We start from the raw sequence: 23,929 nt of genomic DNA on the forward strand, positions 1-23,929 counted from the left end.
CAAATGTGTGCTTAGTCTGGTTTGATTCCGTGACTAAAGGTATATATTATTCACTTGATAAATCTAAGTTTGAGTCTCTACCTTTCCAATCCCCTACTAAAAAAAGAAATACACAAATATGTGAGTTTCATTTTTTTTACATGTAGATCCTACCACACACACACACACACACACACACACACACACACACACACACACACACATATATATATATATATATATATATATATATATATATATTATATTTGGAATATACGATGGCAAGGGCAGAAAGGCTAAAATTTACAGTCATATAATTATTATAATTAATAAAAATTAATTGTAAATTATACTTTACAAATCAAGGGGTAGCTTGATTGATCTTCCTTCACTTTTAAGTTATAAAAAGTAGAGATGTCTCGAGTTCAAGTCTCTCCATTTACCTATTCTAAAATTATTCACCTTTATAGTGAGAAATAGAAAGGAGTACCTCCCACTATGTAGCTCATCAATTACATTTGGCCTATTGTGCCTCTAATCAATTATTCACCTAGGTTCGCCGCTATACAATGGACAGTATACATAAGAATTTCCCACGAAGCAATGTATATTATTTCGATTCTTTAGTTAGTTTCTTCAACAACTTTAATGTAAAAGAGGAAATAAAAGGCAATAATAAAAAAAGGAAATAAAAGGCAATAATAAAGGACCAGTGTAAGAAAAAAATGAAACATATATGCTTTGATTGAAATACACACATAGCCTTCTTGATAATCAGGTTCTGTAAGTAATTAATATTATTAAATGTTCTACAAAGCAAGAATTAATATTATTACATGTTATGAAAGAGGAGAAAAAAAAAAAAGCAGTAGTAAAAGCTTAAACCGGTCTAAAAAAAAAAAAAAAACTAAAACATACCTTCCAATAGAAGTTTAATCTTCTTGATCATCAAGCTCCGTTAGAAATCAATGGTTTGAGATCTAGTGCTATAGCTTCAACACTACTAAAATCACAAGTAATTGAAGTAGGAACATCATCCAATTCCAACATAATTACTTCAGCAGCCTCTTCAGTATTTTCAGTCTTTTCAGTGTTTTGTTCAACATTCAACTTGTAACTTGGGGATGCTAGAATCCTTTCTAACTCTATTGTAACTTCTTTCATTGTAGGTCGTTTCTTTCCATTCAAATTTAAGCATCTTAGTGCCAAATTAGCTACTGCAACAATTTCTTCATCATGGCAATCCTCTGTAATGCGAGCATCAATAATGTCAAAAAGTCTACTCTCTTCCATCAAAAGAATAAAATTTGTTGCTAAGCTCATAGTTTCTTGTGAGCTACTTAAATAAATTGGCTTTTGTCCACTTAAAAGCTCCACCAGAACCACTCCAAAGCTATAAACATCGCTTTTATCTGTAAATTGGCTAGATTGGAAGTACTCTGGATCCAAATAACCAAAAGTGCCATGCACGTGAGTTGTCAAATGAGTTTGATCAATGGCAATTGATCTTGAAGTTCCAAAATCTGATACTTTTGCTCTGTGTTTCTCATCTAAGAGTATATTTGTGGACTTAATGTCACGATGATAAACTGGAATAGAAGCTGCTGAGTGTAAATATGCAAGTGCCCCAGCAATTTCACTAGCAATTCTTACTCTCATTTCCCATGGTAGTGAAGCCTCCTCACTTTGGTCATGGAGATATTGGAAAAGAGATCCATTAGGTATGAATTCATAGACTAGCAAAGGAACTTCCGTCTCCAAGCAACATCCCAACAACCTAACAACATTCCTGTGATTTATCTGAGAAAGAATCACAAGTTCATTAATAAATTCTTGTAAGTTTTCCTCGTCAACTAATTTGGACATTTTGACAGCAACAATTCTTCCATCTGCTAGCATTCCCTTGTACACTGTGCCCTGACCTCCCTGACCAAGTATTCTGTTATCATTGAAACGATCAGTGGCTTTTTCCAACTCCTTTGATGTAAATATTTGTGTTTTCTTAACACTACCATCACTTGAAGTTAATTGTTGTCGTAACAGCAAGCCACCATTCCTTTCAAAGAACTTTTTTTTGAGTTGGATGTTCCTTCTTTTCTTCATAAGCTTGCACAACATCTGAATACCAAAGACTATTACCAATACTCCAATAATCCCGCCTGTGCACTAAATAACTCGCACCATAAAAAAAATTGAATACATATTAAAATGATTACTTACTAACTTAACAAAGTCAATATAAGTAAGAAAAAAAAAAAAAAAAACATACTTAGTCATTAGTCAAAGTACCCATGAAACTTAGAGAAATCATTAAGCAAACTCATTTGATTTATAGATTAATCAATAGAAATTAAGAAATAATACATTTCATAATTATATTATCTCATATTATTTATAATTCAAAACTTTTTAAAATAATTAAATCATATATTTATTTATAATTGTATTAATAAAAAATAATTCCATTAAGGATAACATGATATAGACTAATTAAATTTGCTTAAAATTTTTTTAGATCATAAAAATGGTAGAAAATATTATAGCTCTTTACATGATTTAATGATATTATCGGGCAAAAAAAGACTTACTAACAATATAATCCATTTTGCGTCAGGTACACATTTAAATGATCCGGAAGTATTCACACATCTTGTTATTCCCTTGCAATGACTACGAAACTTTGGATCTTCGCATTCATCAAGATCTAATATAACAAAGTCAAAATGGAAAAGAATAAGTGAATGAAAAAGAATAGTACCATTGGTAGATGGATAATAACATATTAATACCTTCTAATTAAATTATGTGTGCATTTAATTAAGCAGTTGAATTCTCAAATAAGTCCACTTTTAGTATATGAATTTCAAACTCTAAAATAATACATGCACATTTTTTGTAATAATAAATTTTTATTTATCATCATAATTTTATATTTGTTTATAAATTTACTATAATAATTACTATAATTTACTATTAAGAAGAATCAAATAAAATTTTTCAAAATATAGGTAACAACTAATTAGTTTCATTAAAATAGAGAAAGTGAATTGTAATTTGATTAGTATTAAAATTTAGTGACTAAAGAAAAAATTTACGAAGATACTAAATATTTTTTTTTTTAATTTAAATACATGATATTTTCACATTTGCCGAAGTAGTATTCAAGTAAAACTCTCCGAATAAGAAGATTTGAACTTACTATAAACATAATAATAATTTTTAAAATATGTATGAATATAATCTCTACGCAACGTTTTAGTTTATTGAAAAAATTGACATAATTTCTTTTTATCTTTAAACAATAATAATTAACAGCATTAATTATTTAATTATATTTTCATTAAAACAAAATTAATAACATTAATGATATAAAAAAACATATTTTAATTTAATTAAATACAATATATTCAACATATAAAATGTACTCTTCTATACAAGAATATCAGCCCGCTCAATACTCCATGCGCGACTCCACTATGCTTTAGTTTAATAATAGCTCAATACTCGGCCCCTCTTAAATATCTCTTTTCTTTTTCTCATTTTCAATTTTTTTTAGTTTAATAATAAATTATAGTAACACATATATAATATATTACGCAATCAATCTTCCTTTTACATATATATATATATATATAAACTCAATTTTGAGTTTGTATTCAATAAAGATCTTATTATTTTTTTTTCCTTTTTATTTTAATTGATTGAAATCTCTCAATTTTTAACTTTAGAATTTTTTTTATAATATCTAATTTTAAAATATTTTATGTCATTTTAATATTTTTAAATTATTAAATGATTACATTTATCCTAATTATTATATATTATTTTTAAAGGAAAAAAAATAAAAATACACCATGAATATATTGAATATGAGAATTGAGACGAATTTTTTTTTTATCAAAAATTATCTCTAACTGGTCACTTTAGCATATTAATTTATAAAATCATTTTTTTTACAAAACTATATATGAATGTATTTATATGTGTGAGAAATGAAAAATAATTAATTAACTTTTATAATAAAAAAAAAATAATTTAGTTTATAATATATACATAAAAGAGAATTTTATTTATTGATAATATTGTAAAAACTTTGATAATAAAAGATTATAACCGCCGTATCTCGCGGGTGTTATAGCTTGTATTATGTAAATAGATAGCGAATAGATGTCCTGAGTTTATTAATTAGTAGCACTGTAGCCAAAAAAAAAAAAAAAAAGGTAAAAACAACACCACGTTAAATTTACCTGTGCATCGAATGTAAGGATTGCCCTCATACCCACGTCTGCAATAACACCAGAATACTGCTGCCTCATTAATAGAAGAAGAACCGTCGGGGAAGCAAGCCAGAGATTCCGACTCCGAGTTATTGCCACTCCATAGGCTGGAATTGATAATCCAATTATAACTTTCAGTTCGGTTCGAATAGAGCATCCAATCTAGCACCATCGGAAACTGGACATTTGGATCCTTTTTCCTCCAGGAGTTCCGCCCATATGTTCCTGCTAGAAATGCCAGCTTGCAACCATCTGTGCTTTGATTACTTACGGCCTGGAATTTTGGATCGAAAACCTGAAGGGATGAAGGTATTGTAACATGACAGCAATCGGTGCCGTTACAATAATCGTTCACTATCCAGTAATTACCACTGGAACCCTCTTCTATGAAATTAGGAAGCATTTGTCTCCAATCAACATTCTTCTTGTGGCCAAGGCATGTTGACTCACACCCAAGGCGTTGGAGAGATTGATCGATCATTAAAGCACGGGTGTTGCAACCTACTGCAATGAATACGTTGTAGTCGGAAATGAAGAAAGGACTTCCTGCCAAATTGAAAGGCAAATCGGACTCCCTGTCGGAACAATCGGAGGATATTATTGGACTTTTGACGTTAGCCCAGCCTTCTACAGAAATATTGAGGAGCTCCATTTTGATTTTACTTATAAAAGCTCTACTTTCTTTGCACTCAATCTCAAACCATTCATTGAAATAACAATCCTTCTCACCCATTCCGAATGGGTATGGAATATCTATATTTCCGCAATGGTCTGTACAGCTAGGCTTTGCAATAGGTCCCTTTGCTATTGCCAACTGAATAGTTAACAATAGTGCCAAACTTAAACTGACTTGAGACACTAATTTCACACTCATTTTTGCTTCCCTTTTTTTGGTCTTTGTCTTGAGAGCCTTTTTGAGTTCAAGAAGCTAAACAATATCTGCCTTTATAGAAATTGGAGATTGGAGAATAGAGATGTTTCTTCGCACCTTCTCAATTAAGTCGGAAATAAAGGAGTTCTATAGCTTAGCTTTTGGGGCCATGTGTTTGTTGTTTTGCCTGTGTGGGGTTAGCCTCCTATTTTTCTCTGTTAGTGCATGTCTGTTTCAATTCTCCTCTTATCTCTTTTCTTTTCCTTAATAAAATCTTTGTTTGTTTACAAAAAGAAGTGAAAGGACTCGGTCGTCTCTAAATAATAAAATAAAATTTGTGGAAATACCTTGGTGAGAATCACACTTTTGTTGGGAAACAAAGTTAGAGAGAATTTTCAAAAGGTGGTAGGCAGAGTGAATGGAAATTGATGTGCATTTGCTGAAAGAGACAAAATACAAGACTTCCAAGCATCCATGCGGAGAATATTTTTCAAGGTTGGTTTGTAATCTAAAAGGTTAAATATATTTTTAGACACTTGAATAGTTTAAATTTTGCCTTTTACATACCTGAACAAATTTTGTGATATATTAAACACCTAAACTCCTTAAATCCATCACCCTTAATCTCAAATTTGTATAACCTAATTAAAGAATGAGTTACACGCGTCATTCTATGCCAAATTCGGATTTTCAATCCGTTTAAACTTTTGGAAAGCTAATTTGATAAATTTTTCAATGAAAACACTTTAAAAGAATTAAATTTACATTTTTCAAAAATGTAATTAATTAAAACTAAGTTAAACAAGATTTTCTTAGTATTACCTAGATTTGAGCCAATATAATTAATTAAATGAGATTCACAAGATATAAAAATAAATAAATTCACATGTTGTTTTTATACAAAAATAAATATTATAATTTTTTTAAATGGTTATGCTTGAATAATATAGAAGATTTTTGTTTCCCTAGAATTTCTTAATCGTAATTAATATGAGCAGTTTACCATTAATCAAAATGAACTTTATATATTAATGAATAAAAAGTATTTATTAATAAACAGTATGTACAGTGGTGGATTTAGAATTTTTTTTGGGGTCAATATATAATATTTAAATAATAAAATATTATTGAAAAATTTAATTAAAAGTCACTCATTAACTTATTACACACGTAATCATATCATGTCTGTCTTGATAAAATTCATTAATGAAAAATTTACAATAGAATTAGAAAAAAAAAACTTTTGAATTCATAATATGCTTATTTATCTTAAGTAATTTGAAATTTTATTTAAAAGAGGCTTTAATAATTAAATTTATGCCGATCAAAGCATATAAATATATATAAATATAAAGAGTATTTAATAAAAACAAAGGATTTTTCATATATTAGATCCGTCACTGAGTATGTATAATGTTTTTAATTTTTAATTATTTTGACTAATGAAGATACTAAACTATTAAACAATTAAATATTAAACACTAATAATTCAATTTTAAGAATATAAAGACAAAAATGTGAGCTTTTCCCTTTTATTTTCTGCATTCAAGGATATTAAAAACATTCTAAAAAAATATCATAATATTTAAATGTAGTATTATGTCATGGATAGTGAAATTAATATAAAAAATACTAATTTTAAAATATAAAAATTTAATTATTAATTACTATAAATACTCAAATGATAGGAAAAAAAAATTATAATTCACTAGAAGATAAGTGTAGAAGGTTTTTTTTTTTTTTTTTTTTTTTTACCTCAGACAAGTGTAGAAGTTAGAAAATAAGAAAATTTTCTTTATAATAAAAAGAAAATTATTATTTTATAATTAATAAGATTCATGCACTCAATTAAATTGTGTAGAAATTTCTGCAAACATTTTCAATCAAAATCCTGGTGGCATATATTATCGGTCATCAAAGCACAGGCGTTGAAGCTACTGACCTAAAGCAGTGCAATCGGAGACTCAAGATTTTTATTTGATTCAAAGGATTTGGAAAAGTCTTGAATTAATTTTCATATTCAAGGTGCGGAACCCACTTTTATTTGACAGATTTTGACCAATAAATTAAGTCAATTCACTATTATTTATTAACTATTTTTTTTACATATAAATTATTATATTTGTTATAAAAAATTATAATTTATTTTTTTATATAATTTACTATTAATTTTATATATATTATATAATATTATCATACTATTATAAATATTATATTTAATTATTTAAATTAAATATTAATTTTAATGCCATTTTAATTATATATATATAAATAAAAATATCTATCAATTTAAATTTTTTATTTTATCATATTTTTATAAAAATTATGTGTAATATTAACTTAATTATAAAATTAAGTGTAATATAGTGAAAAAGATATAATAATAAGTTTTAAAAATATAAATAGGTGAAAATATTATCTCATTGAATTTAATTTATTTAAACTCTATTATTTTATTTTTTAAAAAATATTTAATTTGCATCTATTTTATTTTAATTTTTTATAATTTAAAATAATTTTAACTTCCATAATAAAATTGTATATCTAGATTAATTTGAAAGAAAATTATTTGTAAAATTAAAAAATGGAATAATTTTTGAAATAAATTTTTATTACTCTAGTGGATTATTAATATAAAATTTTTATTTTTATTATATTGATATCTTGAAATTTTATATTGTCATATTGTCTAATATAAAATATTTTAAAATCTATTTAATATATTTAATTAGTATTTTTATTTTTTAAATTATAAATATTATATATTTTATAAATACATTATATCTTAAAATATAAATATAAATTTAATCTTGCATGTTCTAATTAAATTTGAATATATATATATATGTATTTCTAATTCTAAAATAAAATTTGTAAAAAAATTCTGTAAAATAATTTAAAAAAAATAAAATCTAAGAAAGAAAAATATAAATTTATATTATTACTATTAATAAGAATATTTTTTACAGTCCAAAAAGTTGGTCCTTCAATTCATTCATAGTTGTTTATATATTATAGTGCATATAATTTATTATTATAAATATAACATATGTATTGCGTGTTTAAATTTTAATCATATTAAAATTATATTATATTTCTAAAAAGATTGTAAATAATAATTTTATAAAATTGATTTTATTTTATTTATTTTTTTATTTGGTATTCAATATAATTGAGTATAATATGATTCTTAATTCAATTATCAATAGAAAATTAGAATTATATCATTACAATAAAATAAATTTAGTCCAATCATGTTTAATTTTTATGATATTTTTTTTATTTCAATTCTTATTATTTTTTTTTTGTTTCATTCAAAAGAATAAGAATCATGAACACTATTATTTTCAGTGCTAAAAAAAATAAAAATAAAAAACATTAATAACTAAATAATATAAATAGAAATTTAATTAATTAATATATTATTAATATTCTCCTTTATTTATTATTAACGCAAGAGTAATATTTTATAAGTGGTATAATGTGAGCTTATAATAACAATTTTTTATGTGCATATGCTGAAAGATACAAAATACAAGACTTCCTAGCATGCAGGGAAGAATATTGATTGCACTGTTATTTTGGAAAGAAAATCTCACACTTGCGTTCTACAATTTTGGAGAGAAAAAAATTAGAAATATAAAATTTAATCATTAATTGTAACAGTACGTCAGCTCCAATTGATTCAAATAAATCAATAACCTAAATTATTTTAGTAATTGGATTTGGGCTATATATAAATTCTTTAGCTCATTTTTGGTATAATCTTTGCGATACTACTCTCATGTTTGTTGATTAAATTACAATAAATTAAATAATAATTAAAATATAAAGAAGGAGATTAATGAGAAAGTTTGACATCAGAATAGGTTAACAGAACCCCATTGCCCTATCTAATTGTGAAAGCTTGAGTGCTTTGGTTTAGTCCACCGGATTACTCTTCTTTGCAAGAAAATCACATCCTCGCACTCCACAATTTTTAGAGAAAGGAAAATAAAGCATTTAATTTCTCTGCCAATTAGTTGATCAATTGGGAAATCTTATACTTAAGGACATATGGAATCTGCATAATATATTTTATTTTTATAATTTAATTTATTGTTTAGCTTGGAGTTTTTATCCTCATGAAAAAAAATATTGATTATTTTTTTTTAATTTAGATCAATTGATATTATGAATTAATTTGTTAATATCATAAGAAATAATATTCAATCTGATTGAAATAATACCTTCAATGAGAAAAAAGAAGAGAAAAACACAAATGTAGTTGTTAGAAACAAAAGAGATTGCAAGACAAGTCATTATTTCTTAGTAAGGTTCATGCACTCAAGTTTTGTTAGAAATTTCAACTCTCGGAATCTTTTCATTTCAAAAACATGTGGTCACTATTATTATTTTAGCAGTCACAACCCTTTCAATCTTTTTAGTATTTTGTCGAACATTCAACTTATTACTTGATGATGCATCTACTGTAAATATAATATAATTATATCAAATAAGTTATTCAATATAGTTCTTCAATATTTTAGAGTAGGTTATTAAAAGTTTACACAAATTGTTTTTAGTGATTTATATATTAATCAACATTAAAATTTATAATTTTATTTTTTAAGTGATAATGATTATTGTATAATTACATTATTATTACTTGATAATTTAATCTCTTTTTAATAAAAAAAATAAAAGATTAAAAATATTTATTTATAATCTGACTTTATTATTTAAATTCAAGTAAGGAGTAGCATTAATAATGCAAAAGGTTAGAATTTAAATTTTGACAGCATCTATTCATTTTAAAATTTATAAAATAAAATAAAAAATCAAGAACAGGACAAGCAAATCTACTTCGTTCCTCCCAACTTACCGGTCAAACCAGCTAAGAGTAGAAAGGAACCTCTTCAATCAAATCTTGATTTGTGGTGCAGATATATGGTTGATAATAATAAAATTATTTAAATATTTAATGTTAAAATTATTGGTGAAAAGACATGTGACGGAATCTAACAAACCTAAAAGCTAATTAAAAAGAATGAAGTTTTATCATCTTGCTTTGCAAAATTTGTCTGCCATGTAATTTTCTTCCATAATTTTCCAGGTCTATGTTGATTTTTGAAACCCAAGACAATACAAATTTTAGATCACTTTGGACGATCGATTTCCTTCTACCATTCAAATAAGAATTTGGAAAAATCTCTTGTGCTTTTTCAATTGCAAGGAGATTCAATAAAAGGTGAATTACATTTTAATCCCTACTATGTTCGATATCTAATAATGACAATGACAATAATAAATAGATATCCACATTCTTTAAGAGAAAAATAAAGAGTCAATTACAATTTTTTAATATAATTTGATATAATTAATGAGTTGTTCTATATATTTCTTTTTTCGAGCGAAGTTCCATGTATCTCGAGAAGTTTTTATAATTTGAATTCATTAACGAGTTGGTCTTTTCATCCAAAAAAAAATATCATTTCTGTTAAATATATATGAAATGAAATTCTTACACTTAATTAAATAAAATATTTTTTAATCCTTGAAATTTTATAGAATTAATGTTTTAACCTTGACATTTTTTATTCAAGAATTGTTCGAAAAAACATTTCTCATAGAAAATTATTTTTGAAAACTTTATTTTCAAGAAAAATTTTCAAGAAAATAATTTTTTACAAGAAAATTGAGAAAATTTTATTTCTTATAAAAACTTATTTTGAAGAATAATTGTTTTCCAATAAATTTAAAAAAGAAAAAAAAATAGTATTCAAATTTCACCATATGCATATATAGGTAGGTCTCAAAATTTCATGACTACCAAGGGGAACAGATCTAGTAATACTTAATTTCATCAAAGAATTTTAATTTCATCAAAGAATTTTAATTTAATAATTAATTGTTAAAAGTCATTCATAAGGCTATAAAATTTTAAATTTAAACTCCAATAAAAATTTAATAAATTTAAAAAATAGTAATACTTAAGTTATTTTTTTATATTTATAAGAAAATAAATAATATATTTCGGTTTACTTAGTTCTTCAATTAATTATCACAGGCTTTGAATGAAAAATATATATTATATTTGATAAATTTTTTTATATTTTTTAAATCTATGGAATTTATATTTGTCAATATAAAAATCTATTTTTATATATTCGAACCATTCATTTAAAACTTATATCACCGTGTAAACGTTGGTTCAACCGTTCGAACCACAAGCTAGACTGTGATTGAATCGAGTCAATGTTCCGGTTCATGAGCTGGCCCTGAGCCGAGTTACAGGGGTCAGTTTCAGTCCCCTTCCTTGAACCTAAAATTGACCCGATTACACAATTTTTTTGTTCAAATATTGAATTCCTTTAATTTTTCACATTAAAATCAGGACAAACAATGAAACCGAATCAAAAACCATATCGAACCATTTCAAACTAGGATAATATTGAACTGAAACTGTTTCTGATTAGAGCCATTATGAACAAAAATCAATTCGAACTGTGAAGCTGACTGAACCGTCGATTTTGATCCAAATCGAATAGAAATTGATCCATAAACTAAGATCATGTTGTTTTTATGTCAGGATTATGTGAAATATGTAGCTCAAAATGGATTAGAGGCCCTATTAATTATAAGAAAATACTCAATTAAGTTTCGTAGAAATTTCTAAGTAGGATATGAACATTTTTCATTGTAGTTCCTTAACTCATCGAAATGACTAAGCCTTGTTTGGTTAGGTAAGTAGACTAAGAAAATATAAAACTTTTTGACAAGTATAGAAAATATATATTTTTTTTGATAAAAGGAAATTTTATTAATAATAAAATCAAGAAAAATTTAGCATGGATGTCAATAACTAACTCTAACTAGTAGGCTGCCCCAATATATTCAACCTAATCGATATTATGCTAAGTGAAGAAAACTTAGTGCCAAAGATAAAAGAAAAAAAAAATTGAAAACTGAAACGACAAACCAACAAATCACAGCCAAAACAGGGTGAACAGCAAATAGGCCAAGGCCATGAACCTAACAGGGATAAAGGGAAGCATAACAACGAGCCTAACAAGGAACACAGCACACAAACCAAACAGACAGGCTATAATGGCCATATCATCAAAACAGGACAAATAAGCAAGCTAAAAGATTCACATCACCAACAAAGAAGCAAACGCAACAAATAAAAATAGCGGCTGGTCATCAAAAAGAAGCAATAAAATCTGTTGCCCGGTAGAGTTCTTACTTAGTCAATGAGTAAGCGACTGAACTGGCCTCTCGGAAGATGTGGATGATCTTGAAATGAGGGAGAACCTTTAAGAAGCCGCAAATCTTATTCGCGATATAGAAAACAATCTTATTTGGTTTGTTTTATCAAATCAGCTTCTCGAGAAGCAGGGTATATTCTATTTTTGTCCACTTTCAAATCTCATTTTTCCTGTTTTCTTGACGGTAATTACACTGCATGGCTATAAAGTGAAGCTCTTTGCGGCCTCAGTTTTAGGATTTGACAGCATCTATTCATTTTAAAATTTACAAAATTTTAAAAAAAAATCAAGAACAGGACGAGAAAACCTTTTTTAAAACTAGCTAAGAGTAGAAAGGAACCTCTCCAATCAAATCTTGATTAGTGTAGTGTAGGTGAGAAATTCCTATAGTTGATAATAATAAAATTATTTAAATATTTAATGCTAAAATTACACGTGCAAAGACATGTGACATAGGACATTTATTAAATTATTTTGACTTTCATAATTATATATTTACATTAAAAAAAATATATGTAAATATAATCTACATGCAGCATTGCTCAGATCTAAAATTTCGACCAACCATATATAGAGAAAACTAAAGAAAAAAAATTGCAACATCATAATTACACATTAACTTTCTTTGCAAAATTGGTCTGCCATGTAATTTTCTTGCATAATTTTCCAAATCTATTGTTGATTTTTGAAACCCAAAATAATATATACAAATTTTGGATCACTTTCCACGATCGATTTCCTTTTGCCATTCAAATAAGAATCTGGAAAAATCTCTTGTGCTTTTTCAATTGCAAGGAGATTCAACAAAAGGTGAATTACATTTTAATCCCTACAATCTTCAATATTTAATAATGACAATGACAATAAATCTTAGAAGGTGCAGTAAAACTTGAGTCTTCAAAACTTGTAGAACCCAATGTTCAATTAAGACAGATCACCCAGTATGAAGATGGAAGAGTCGGTCTTAGCTTTGATAGAGGCCTTAGACTTTCTAATGATTCTTCAACATCTAGTACTATAAATATAGGTAGAGTTTCAAACTTATCCTCTGTCATAAATTTATCTTTTACAAAACCCATTGAAGAAGGACCAAGTATTAGTTTTCCTCCAGTAGTTTGACTTAGGTTTTCTACTTCAGACTTATCTAGCTCTACTTTATAAAATGTGAATTATTCTACAAATGTTTCACATCCAATCTATACAAACCCCTAGATAGAATATGTGGAAAGACAGAATTCACCTGCAACTTCTCCAACTTTTTTTGCAGTCACTAAAAACATTGCAAATGAGTTGAATGTGTTAGAAAAAGAATTTGAAGTTGACAAAGAGTTCTTGCATGATGAGTTTTATGCTCCTCATAAAGCAGAGAAGAAAATGTGGTTTTTCAAAAATTTCCTGAATCAGAGGAAAGAAATACAAAATCATTTTTATGAGTTTGTGTCTTAGCATAAAGTCAACATTCCATTTTTTGATTAGTTTGAGATGTACACCCCTGAGAATTGCATTTCATATCCATTTTCAAAAACCTTGAACCCTGTTACAGCCAGAAATAAAACTTCAGAATGGGAAATTGCAAATGGTAGAAAGGTAGAGTCAGAGCACCCTCCTCTTAGACAAATTAAGAAAACCCATTCGGGCCAGACTGTAGAAGTAACTCCTTACAAAATCCCAAATGAAAGTGGTTCTGTGAATATTAGAAATATTATTTGTTAGCATAATTACAGCAATTAGCATGATTATAGGAGATTTGTGTAGCATAATTACAGCAATTATTATTCTTATCTAAATTAGCTCATATTCTTATGTATAAATAGATGTAACATCTCTGTAAATCAGACACAGACAAATACACAATCATTTTCTTCATTACTTGTATTCTTTCTTCTAACATGGTATTAGAGCCGTAAAGCTTTTATTTCTAGTTTCTGGGGTCTCTCTTCTCTCTCTACAACCTGTTTTGGTTCATTCTTTCGTTCCTGTTATTATACCATTTTTTTTTCTCCTCATCTTGTTATCAATGGAGAAATTTGATATTTCAAAACCTATTGCAACAGTTCTGACTGATTCCAACTATAATCTTTGGGTTCAAGGAATGAAAAGTTTTTTGATAGGTCGCAAGCTTTGGCGTATTATTACCGGAGATATCACTACGCCGACAAGAGAGAACGATGAAACTGATGCAAAATTTGCTGACCGTCTTGAGAATTGGGATAGTAAAAATCATAAGATCATCACCTAGTTTCGCAATACCTCTGTCTCGTCCATCCACATCCAATTTGCTAATTATGACTCTGCAAAAGAAATCTAGGATTTTTTGGCTAATCGACATCAGACCACTGGACTTGCCCACTATTATCAGTTGTGGACTACTCTTTATAATCTGAAACAAGAAGCAGGTCAATCTGTGAATGATTTTCTTGGGCAGGTCCAACCCATTTGGAATCAAATATCTCAAGCCAAAATCAGTGAAGATCATCTTCATCTCATTCAAGTTCTAATGGCTCTTCGATCAGAATATGAGACCGTTCGAGCGTCCTTGCTACATTGAAATCCACTCCCATCATTGGATACTGCTATTCAGGAGATTATTTTTGAAGAGACTCGTCTCAGTTTGGATAAAACTCTTCAATTTGAAACTGCTATTGCAACTACTCGATCCTCACATTAGAAATCTGGCAATCAACTCTGTAAGAATTGTAATCAAATTGGTCATGCTTTTGCATATTGTCCTACTATAGAATTCAAATATTGTCATGGTTACGGTCATATTTTTGAACATTGTCCCATATGCCCTCCAAGACCAAAAGGAGGGCATTCTAAATTCAAGAATGTCTCAAAGCCTGGATCTTCCTCTGTCACTGCTGTTGCTGCTACTAAGGGTTCTACTGCCATCACCATGAGTGATCTTGAGGCACTATTCAAACAGGTTATCTTTTCTAATTCTCCTGCTGCCATGTCTGCCACTCCGGGTAATTCTTATTGGCTTTTTGACTCTGCATGTTGTAATCATATGACCACAAATCTTAAATTCTTGTCTTCTGCAAAACCTGTATCTTCCTTACCATCAATCCATACTGCAAATGGTACTAAAATGAACATCACACATAATGGTCATGTGTCTACCTCAAATCTTTATCTCCCTGACACCTATTATATCCCTAATTTGGCACTCAATCTTATTTCTGTTGGTCAGTTGTGTGAAAAAGGACTAAATGTTATTTTTTCTCCCCATGGTGTTCAGGTACAGGATCCACAAACGGGACAGATTCTTGGGGAGGGTCGCAGAGTGGGTCGATTATTTGAGCTTGCATCTTTACATCTTCCTCAGAGATTTGCGTCTGCAGCTACAATCCCTAATTCCTCCATTCACCAATGGCATCTTCGTCTTGGTCATGTTTCTGCCAGTAAAATTCAACCTTTAATTTCTCGTGGATTATTAAGATCTACTAAGTTTGAATCATTTAATTGTTTAAATTGTCAGCTTACAAAACAACCTGCATTATCTTTTTCTCATAATAATACTACTTTAGACACTCCTTTTGATTTAATTCATTCTGATATTTAGGGTCCTTCTCCTATTTCTTCAATAAATAGTTTTCGTTATTTTGTGATATTTATTGATGATTATTCTCGGTTTACTTGGATATATTTTTTGAAACATCGATATGAGTTATCACAAATTTACATCACATTTGTAAAAATGATTAAAACTCAGTTCTCTTGTGATATTAAAATTCTCCAAACAGACAATGCCATGGAATATCAGAATTCTTCTTTACTTCAGTTTCTTAGTCAATAAGGCACCGTTGTTCAACGTTCTTGTCCTTACACCTCTCAACAGAATGGGCGAGCCGAACGCAAGCATCGCCATATTCTTGATTCTGTACGTACTCTTCTTCTTTCTGCCTCATGTCCAGAAAAATTTTGGGGAGAAGTAGCTCTTCATGCTGTTTATATTATTAACCGTCTTCCTACCTTGGTTCTTCATAATTTATCTCCTTTTAAAAAGTTGTTTGGACAACCTCCTGACTATTCCATCCTTAAACCTTTTGGATGTGTTTCTTTTGTTCTTTTACAACCTCATGAACATACCAAATTAGAACCCTGTGCTCGTCTATGTTGTTTTCTTGGTTATGGCATTGAACACAAAGGGAATCATTGTTGGGATCCTGTTTCTAATAAGTTACGCATCTCTCGTCATGTTACCTTTTGGGACAATACTATGTTATCTTTTCTTTCCAAATTTCATCACTCTGTCAATACTGACTCTCTATTTTTCACTGACTCCTCCAAAGAGCTGTTTCCAAGTCCTGATCTAGGTGATTGTGATGTGCTCAATATTAGCCCAACTACACCTACCCCTGTTGAATCTGTACCAATTGTTGATCCAGTACCTGCGCCTACATCTCCTCCTAGTACTACTCTTCGTCGTTCTACCCGTGTAAGAGAAACTCCTCATTATCTTTCTAATTTTCACTGTTACTCTACTATTGCAACCCTTCATGAGCCTCGTTCTTATCGTGAGGCAAGTACTGACCCTCTTTGGCAGCAAGCTATGACTGACGAACTTCAAGCTTTAGAGAAAACTCATACTTGGGATTTAGTTAATCTTCCACCAAACAAGACCCCTATTTGTTGCAAATGGATTTACAAAATCAAAACCCGTTCTGATGGAACTATTGAACGCTACAAAACTCGCTTAGTAGCCAAAGGGTACACTTAAGAGTATGGTATCGACTATGAAGAAACTTTTGCTCCAGTGGCCCGATTAACATCTATTCGCAGTCTCTTAGCTATTGCTGCAGTTCGTAAATGGAAACTTTTCCAGATGGATGTCAAAAATGCTTTTCTTCATGGTGATTTAACAGAAGAGGTTTATATGCATCCTCCTCTTGGTTATCATTCTCCTCATAAGGTTTGCAAACTTTGGTGAGCCTTATATGGATTAAAATAAGCTCCCAGGGCCTGGTTTGCCAAATTTAGTTCCACTCTTGCTCAACTTGGTTTTCTCTTTAGGCCACATGATTCTGCATTATTCACTCGTCGAACTGACAGTGGTATTGTTCTTCTGTTGCTTTATGTTAATGATATGATAATAACAGGAGATGATTCATCTAGTATTTCAGAGTTACAACATTATCTTAATCAGCATTTTGAAATGAAAGACCTGGGTTCTCTCAGCTATTTTTTGGGTCTTGAAGTTTCTTAAAATTCTGATGGCTATTATCTATCTCAAGCCAAGTATGCATCCGACTTACTTTCTCGAGCAGGCATCACTGATAGTAAAATAGTATCAACCCCGATGGAGCTCAATTGCAAACTTACACCTCTTGATGGCACTCCTCTTGATGATCCTACTTTATATCGACAGCTTGTCGGGAGTCTTGTTTATCTCACAGTTACTCGACCTGATATTTCATATGCTGTTCATCTGGTCAGCCAGTTTATGCCTGCTCCTCGCTCAACTCATTTCTCTGCAGTACTTCGAATCCTTCGTTATATCAAAGGCACTCTTTTTCATGGTTTGCACTTTTCTGCTACCTCCTCCCTAGTATTATCTAGCTACTCTGATGCTGATTGGGCTGGTGATTTGACAGATCGTCGCTCTAAAACTGGTTATTATTTCTTCTTGGGTAATTCTCTTATCTCTTGGCGTAGCAAAAAGCAAACTGTTATTGCACGTTCTAGTACAGAATCTGAATATCGTGCTCTTGTTGATGCTACATCTAAATTACTTTGGTTATGGTGGTTATTAACTGATTTAGGTGTCACTCATTCTTTTGCCACAATGCTTCATTGCGATAATAGAAGTTCCATACAGATTTCTCATAATGATGTATTTCATGAGCGTACCAAACACATCGAAATTGATTGTCATTTTGTACGTCATCATGTTGCTCATGGCACCATATGTTTGATTCCTGTCTCCTCTGTCAGCCAAACTGCTGATATATTCACCAAAACGCATCCTCCCACTCACTTTCAGGATCTTTTAAGCAAACTCAAGTTGGCACCTGTGCTACCACCTTGAGTTTGAGGGGAGGGGGGGGAGTGTTAGCATAATTACAGCAATTAGCATGATTATAGGAGATTTGTGTAGCATAATTACAGCAATTAGCATGATTATAGGAGATTTGTGTAGCATAATTATAGCAATTATTATTCTTGTCTAAATTAGCTCATATTCTCATGTATAAATAGATGTAATATCTCTATAAATCAGACACAGACAAATACACAATCATTTTCTTCATTACTTATATTCTTTCTTCTAACATTATTCAATAGAAAAATTTTACAAATGCACATCTCCACACAATAGGGAACCAACTTCTTAGGATAGAATAGGCCCAGAAGACTGTGGTTTCCCCTGTTGAAACTACATTAAAAAATATTAATTAAGTAATTAACATTAAAAATATTAAAAAAAGGTGACTCATGTATTAAATGGTGAGTGAGTTGCATATAATGTGACGCCCCTTACCCCTCTACAGTGTAACCGAGCAAAGTGTGCCACATTCGGTGTCGGAGCACCCTATCTTGTCTTATCATGTACATTATTAATTTAAACTCCTTTATTCATATTATCCATGCATGGAAAAATTTTTTTTTATCACGCTTTATTTTTGTGGAAACCCGAATAGTCTTCTCTATTTATTTAGCATATGGCAGATTCCACAATTCACCTGTTAAAATCATTTAAATCTATTTCACATTTTCATGTGTCAATTCATATCACCTTTACTCATACAATCTCAAGAAAATCGTGAATATTTCATTCATATAAAAAAAAATCATATACACAATAATTACAACTTATTTACACTGTCCAAAATGAATTAAACTCTATCTACTTATGTATAATGGGCAAAATGCAAAATCTAAATACATGGGCCCTATCAAAATAAATACTGCTGAGGTGACTCTCGTACTAGCAGATTTGATCAACCTTTATGTGAGCACTACTACTGCTGCTGCTGTGGCTACTGGGACTAGTCTCCAGTACCTACGCGATGGAAAAACCAACGCATTAAATGAATCGCTTAGTGGTGCATAAATTAAAATAAAAATAACTAAATAACCAAGAATAATTAATCTATGTATATTTGCATAAAATTTGGTCCTTTACATATTTATTAAACTTTAAAAATAATTATATTTATCGGGATCTTTTCTATTCATTTCTCTCAGATTCTGCCTAATTAATTTCATATTAGTACCCAAGTAACCTATAACAAATTATAAAAACTGAATACCCGGGAGTATACTAGTTAAACATTCATATGTCTATCAAGTATACATCGATCATGTCAAGCACAAGGCCAGCGGTTAGGCATAAAGCCAGAAATAATAATAGGCACTATGGTCAACGGACAGACATAAAGCTAGTAGAACAATCATCTCAGACATTTATTGTCTGTCAATGATCATTCATGTGAGCAGTACTGCAATCTATAGTCCCTAATTGGTATCCAAGCTATATACATAAGTCTAGGTATGCTTTGGGCAAATTAGTATTATTAATTATTTTATATAATTTTTATGTCAATTTGTAGTGAGAAGTAGGTCCCACATATATTTTCATGTAATTTATGCATTTGGTAATTCAAGTAGATAGTTTCTATAATTTCTTGAACCTTTCTTTAGGTCCAGATTTGGTGTACTGTCTTTACCTAGCAAATTGGTCAAGATGTGGCCACTATTTGGCCACACTTCCTTCATGGAAGTTGACCCTCTATGTCTTGTCTTGTTTTCCTTGTTGAATCATGTTATTTGGAGTTTTAAAACTCAAGTTATGGTCAAATAACCACAACTGGTTCATTATCACTTTCTGGGTACAGAAGTAGGCAAATTATGAAGTCAATCTTTATCTAATTAATTGGATAGGTGACAGCCACTTTTAGGCCTAATGTTCTTCATAGAAATTGTTACCCTATATCTTAGGATTACTCAGATTTTTGAATTACAATTTTTCAAGTTTTGTAGAATTAATTATAATAAACTAACTAGCCTAGACTTAGGTACCCTGTGTCTACAGGATTCCAGGTTCAGGTTAGTAACTTTGACTCAAATTTTAGGGTCCTTACACTCACAATTTGAGGAAGGTTTCTAAATCAAAGTTGGAGCCCTTTTTCTTAGGTTTCTAGAATAGTATGGCTCATCCCAATTGGAGTTTCCTAGGGAGAGATATAAAGTAAATACTATTTTGGAGTCAAGTGGCCACTGAGGCAATTTTCAGAATTTACATGCTGACTTGACCTAGTCAATTGACCTAGTTTCCTTGGTTTTTGGATTTTGGTCAAAACACAAATATTGTAGATTTATGTCTTATAAAAATTTTTCCACTGATTTCATTGCATTTTGATTTTTGTAGGCCAAGTTATGGTCTTTTAGCCAAAACTAGTCATGTAGGTTTATGTCCAAAAAATTCTGGACAGTTTGGTTCTGGATAGTTTTATGACCTAAATTATGCTACCAAATAAGTTTGATGATTAGAGACAATTCTGGATTCTGTGTTCTTCATTAAAGTTGTACTTCTATGCCTAACCTTTCCAATGCCACAAAAATCAGGTCATTTGGACCTTTCTAGAGGAAGTTATGACCAAATGAACATATACTGTTCATTTGGTCATTTTTCTAGATTCAGGATTTGGTAAGCCGGGTTCAAGCAGTAATTATGTCAATTTGTGGATAGAATTTGGGTATGATTTCTTCATAAAAAAATAGAGTATTTTGGCCCTAGTTTCATCTCTAATTGGCCTTATACCAATTGGAGCAACACAAATCTAGTTATAAGTAAAAAACAACACTGGACTCAAAGAGTCCCACAACCTGCATAGAAAGTGCACTCCCAATTCAATTTCCTCCAATCTCCCAAACTACAATTTGGCATACATGGCACTTCTATTAATCAGCAATTCATCTCAACAAGGTCAATTTCAAGCATAGCACAAAATTCCCAATTTATGATCAAAACCCTAATGCAACATATCTCAATTCAAATAAATTCCTCACATACAACTTCTAATACACTTTTAGTCATCAATCATCATCATTAAGCAAGTTTATATTCAAGAATTCATCAAACCCTTATGGTCACCAAGGCTGTCGAATTCTTCCTCTCTCATATACATGTCAATTTCTTATAATTTCATACAATTCCCACTCATTTGAACTTCAATTCAATGTTTAATAAAAGAAATGAGAAGAATTAGGCACTAACCTCTTTGATCAACCTCTTGGACTTGTGAAAACTCTAAAATTTCTACTCCTTGTGGCTGCCTAGAGCTTCCTTATGGTGGGGGGATGATTTTTAATGAAGGTGACTTAGGGTTTTAAGGCGAGAAAATGGAGAGATTCAAGCTTAAAAAGCTTGAAAATGGTGGGAGTAAAATTGGTTATGGTGGACGGCAAGGGGAGGAAGAAGAAGAAGAAAATAATTCCTTTTGGTCAAACTTGTCTTATGCAAGAGTATTATCCATAAAAATTCATGTGTTAATTTTAATTAATAAAAAAATTTTAATGACATCATCCCCATGTCATGCTTATATAATAATTTAATTTCTTTTTTTTCTTTCCCTTCTTTTCTCATTTCTATACTTAAATTCACAATTTAATTTATTTTATGTATTTTAATCTCTTTCATTTTAATTGACATTTAGGTCAAAATTTAACTCTGGGGTTGAAATGACTAAATGCTCTTCATTATACTTGTCGGGTTACAATCGTCTGTACCGATTAACTAAATTTTCTTGAATTTTGTTTTGCATTTTTAATGTCATTCATATCTCAGTAAACCTTCAATTAAATCCCAAAAATTTATTTCATAGGGTTTCTCACGAGTCTGGGGTCGGCAACTGTCTTCACAGTCACTTCTCGGTACGGTCACCCATCGCCGGAGTCCCGGCTCCTTTAACCTATTGTATTTCATTTCTTATATATTTTTTTAATTTTTCTTAGCCTTTATTCCATCATTTTATGACTCATCACCCTAGTTTAATTGTAGTTCCAGACATTTTGCTGTCCGAACAGACACTAATCGTCTGAACAGTAGAATGTACGGACTAGCTAAAGTGAAGAGAAATGGCCATGGGATGCCATGCATGTGAGCTGATGTGCTGCGTTTCACCAGTGGACGTTGTCGTTGCTCCTTGATTGCGTTGTGTGCTATGAGCCTAGCGTTGCTGGATCTAGTGGGTATTTGGCCCAGCTTGATGCTAAAGAGGAACAAAGGTATGTTTTATTGAAAAAGAAAAAAAAAACTCATTTTTGCAAGAAAAGTCACATCCTCGCACTCCATAATTTTGGACAGAGAAAAATAGATGATTAGATTTCTTCTTTTCCATTCTTGATAAGTTATAGCTAGTCAATCAATCAATGAAACTAGGAGTTCCTCAAAACTAATTTTTGTGCTGATTGATTGATGAATTTAGAAATCATATCCCTAAGGACCTCCTACACTTTTAAATTTATTATAATTTCATTTATTGTTTAGCTTGCAGAGTTTATTCTCATATGAAAAAAATAATATTATTTTTTTTATTTAGATAGATTGATATTGTGAATTAATATTTTATTATCATAAAAAGTAATATTCAATCTTATTAAATTGAAATTTCTAATAATATTAATATCAGTAGTAAAAGTCTCCATACCTCCGATGAGGAAAAAAAAATAAATGTAGACTTAGAAACGGAAGAAATTGCGAGAGGTCATTATCTCTTAGTTGGGTTCATGCACTCTAAGTTTTGTTGAAATTTCAATTCTTGGAGTCTTTTGCTTAATTTGGCTTGATCCAACGATTAAAAGTATATTACTCATTTCGTAGATAATAAGTTCAAGTCTCTAATCCCCTACTAAAAAAAAAATCTCTTGAAATCTTTTCTTTTTAAAACAATGTTATCATTATATCGTAAATAAAGGAAAAGAACAACTTATTTATTATGTATTAAATATACAAATGTGTGCTTAATATGATTTGATTCCATGATTGAAGATATATATTATTTACTTAATAACTCTAAGTTTGAGTCTCTACTTTTTCAATCCCCTACTAAAAAACAAATACACAAATATGCGAGTTTTATCTTTTTTACATATAGATCCTACTATATATATTGTGTTTTGAATATACGATGGTAAGGGTAGAGCGGCTAAAATTTACAGTCATATAATTATTATAATTAATAAAAATTAATTATAAATTATACTTTGCAAATCAAGGGATAACTTGATTTATCTTTCTTCACTTTTAGGGTCTAAGAAATAGAGAGATCTCGAGTTTGAATTTCTCCATCTACCTATTCTAATATTATTTACCTTTATGATGAGAATTAGAAAAGGGTACCTCCCGCTATGTAGCTCCATATTTGGCCTATTGTGCCTCCAGTGAATCCAAAAAATAAGTTAAACTTTTATTAAACAAAAATCAATCTTCAATTTTTTTTAAATAATTAGAAAAATTTTAATAAAAAAATCCACACTACACGTTAGCACATATCCATCCAATATACCAAACAAAAAGACTAAAATATTAAGTAAAAAAATCTGAT

General features: G+C 29.7%; 1 protein-coding gene across 1 annotated transcript; it reads right to left on the reverse strand.

Moving 5' to 3' along the window:
• Positions 1-694: 694 nt before the first annotated feature.
• On the reverse strand, positions 695-5,318 carry LOC110645007 (wall-associated receptor kinase-like 8). The gene is made up of 3 exons (XM_058147898.1): positions 4,227-5,318; positions 2,568-2,683; positions 695-2,145 (listed from the first exon to the last, which is right to left on the reverse strand). Exons 1-3 carry the CDS (start codon positions 5,128-5,130, stop codon positions 928-930), a joined length of 2,238 nt encoding a protein of 745 aa, XP_058003881.1. The 5' UTR covers positions 5,131-5,318; the 3' UTR covers positions 695-927.
• Positions 5,319-23,929: the final 18,611 nt, after the last annotated feature.

The sequence above is a fragment of the Hevea brasiliensis genome, chromosome 1, assembly GCF_030052815.1.
Source record: "Hevea brasiliensis isolate MT/VB/25A 57/8 chromosome 1, ASM3005281v1, whole genome shotgun sequence".
NCBI lineage: Eukaryota > Viridiplantae > Streptophyta > Magnoliopsida > Malpighiales > Euphorbiaceae > Hevea > Hevea brasiliensis.

Bases quoted from the DNA above. Each gene is read 5' to 3' on its own strand.
- LOC110645007 (XM_058147898.1), bottom strand. From the start codon at position 5,130: ATGAGTGTGAAATTAGTGTCTCAAGTCAGTTTAAGTTTGGCACTATTG. The intron at 2,684-4,226 runs GTAAATTTAACG...TTGTTATATTAG, and splicing joins TCCTTACATTCGATGCACAG to ATCTTGATGAATGCGAAGAT. The intron at 2,146-2,567 runs GTAAGTCTTTTT...CGAGTTATTTAG, and splicing joins CAAAATGGATTATATTGTTA to TGCACAGGCGGGATTATTGG.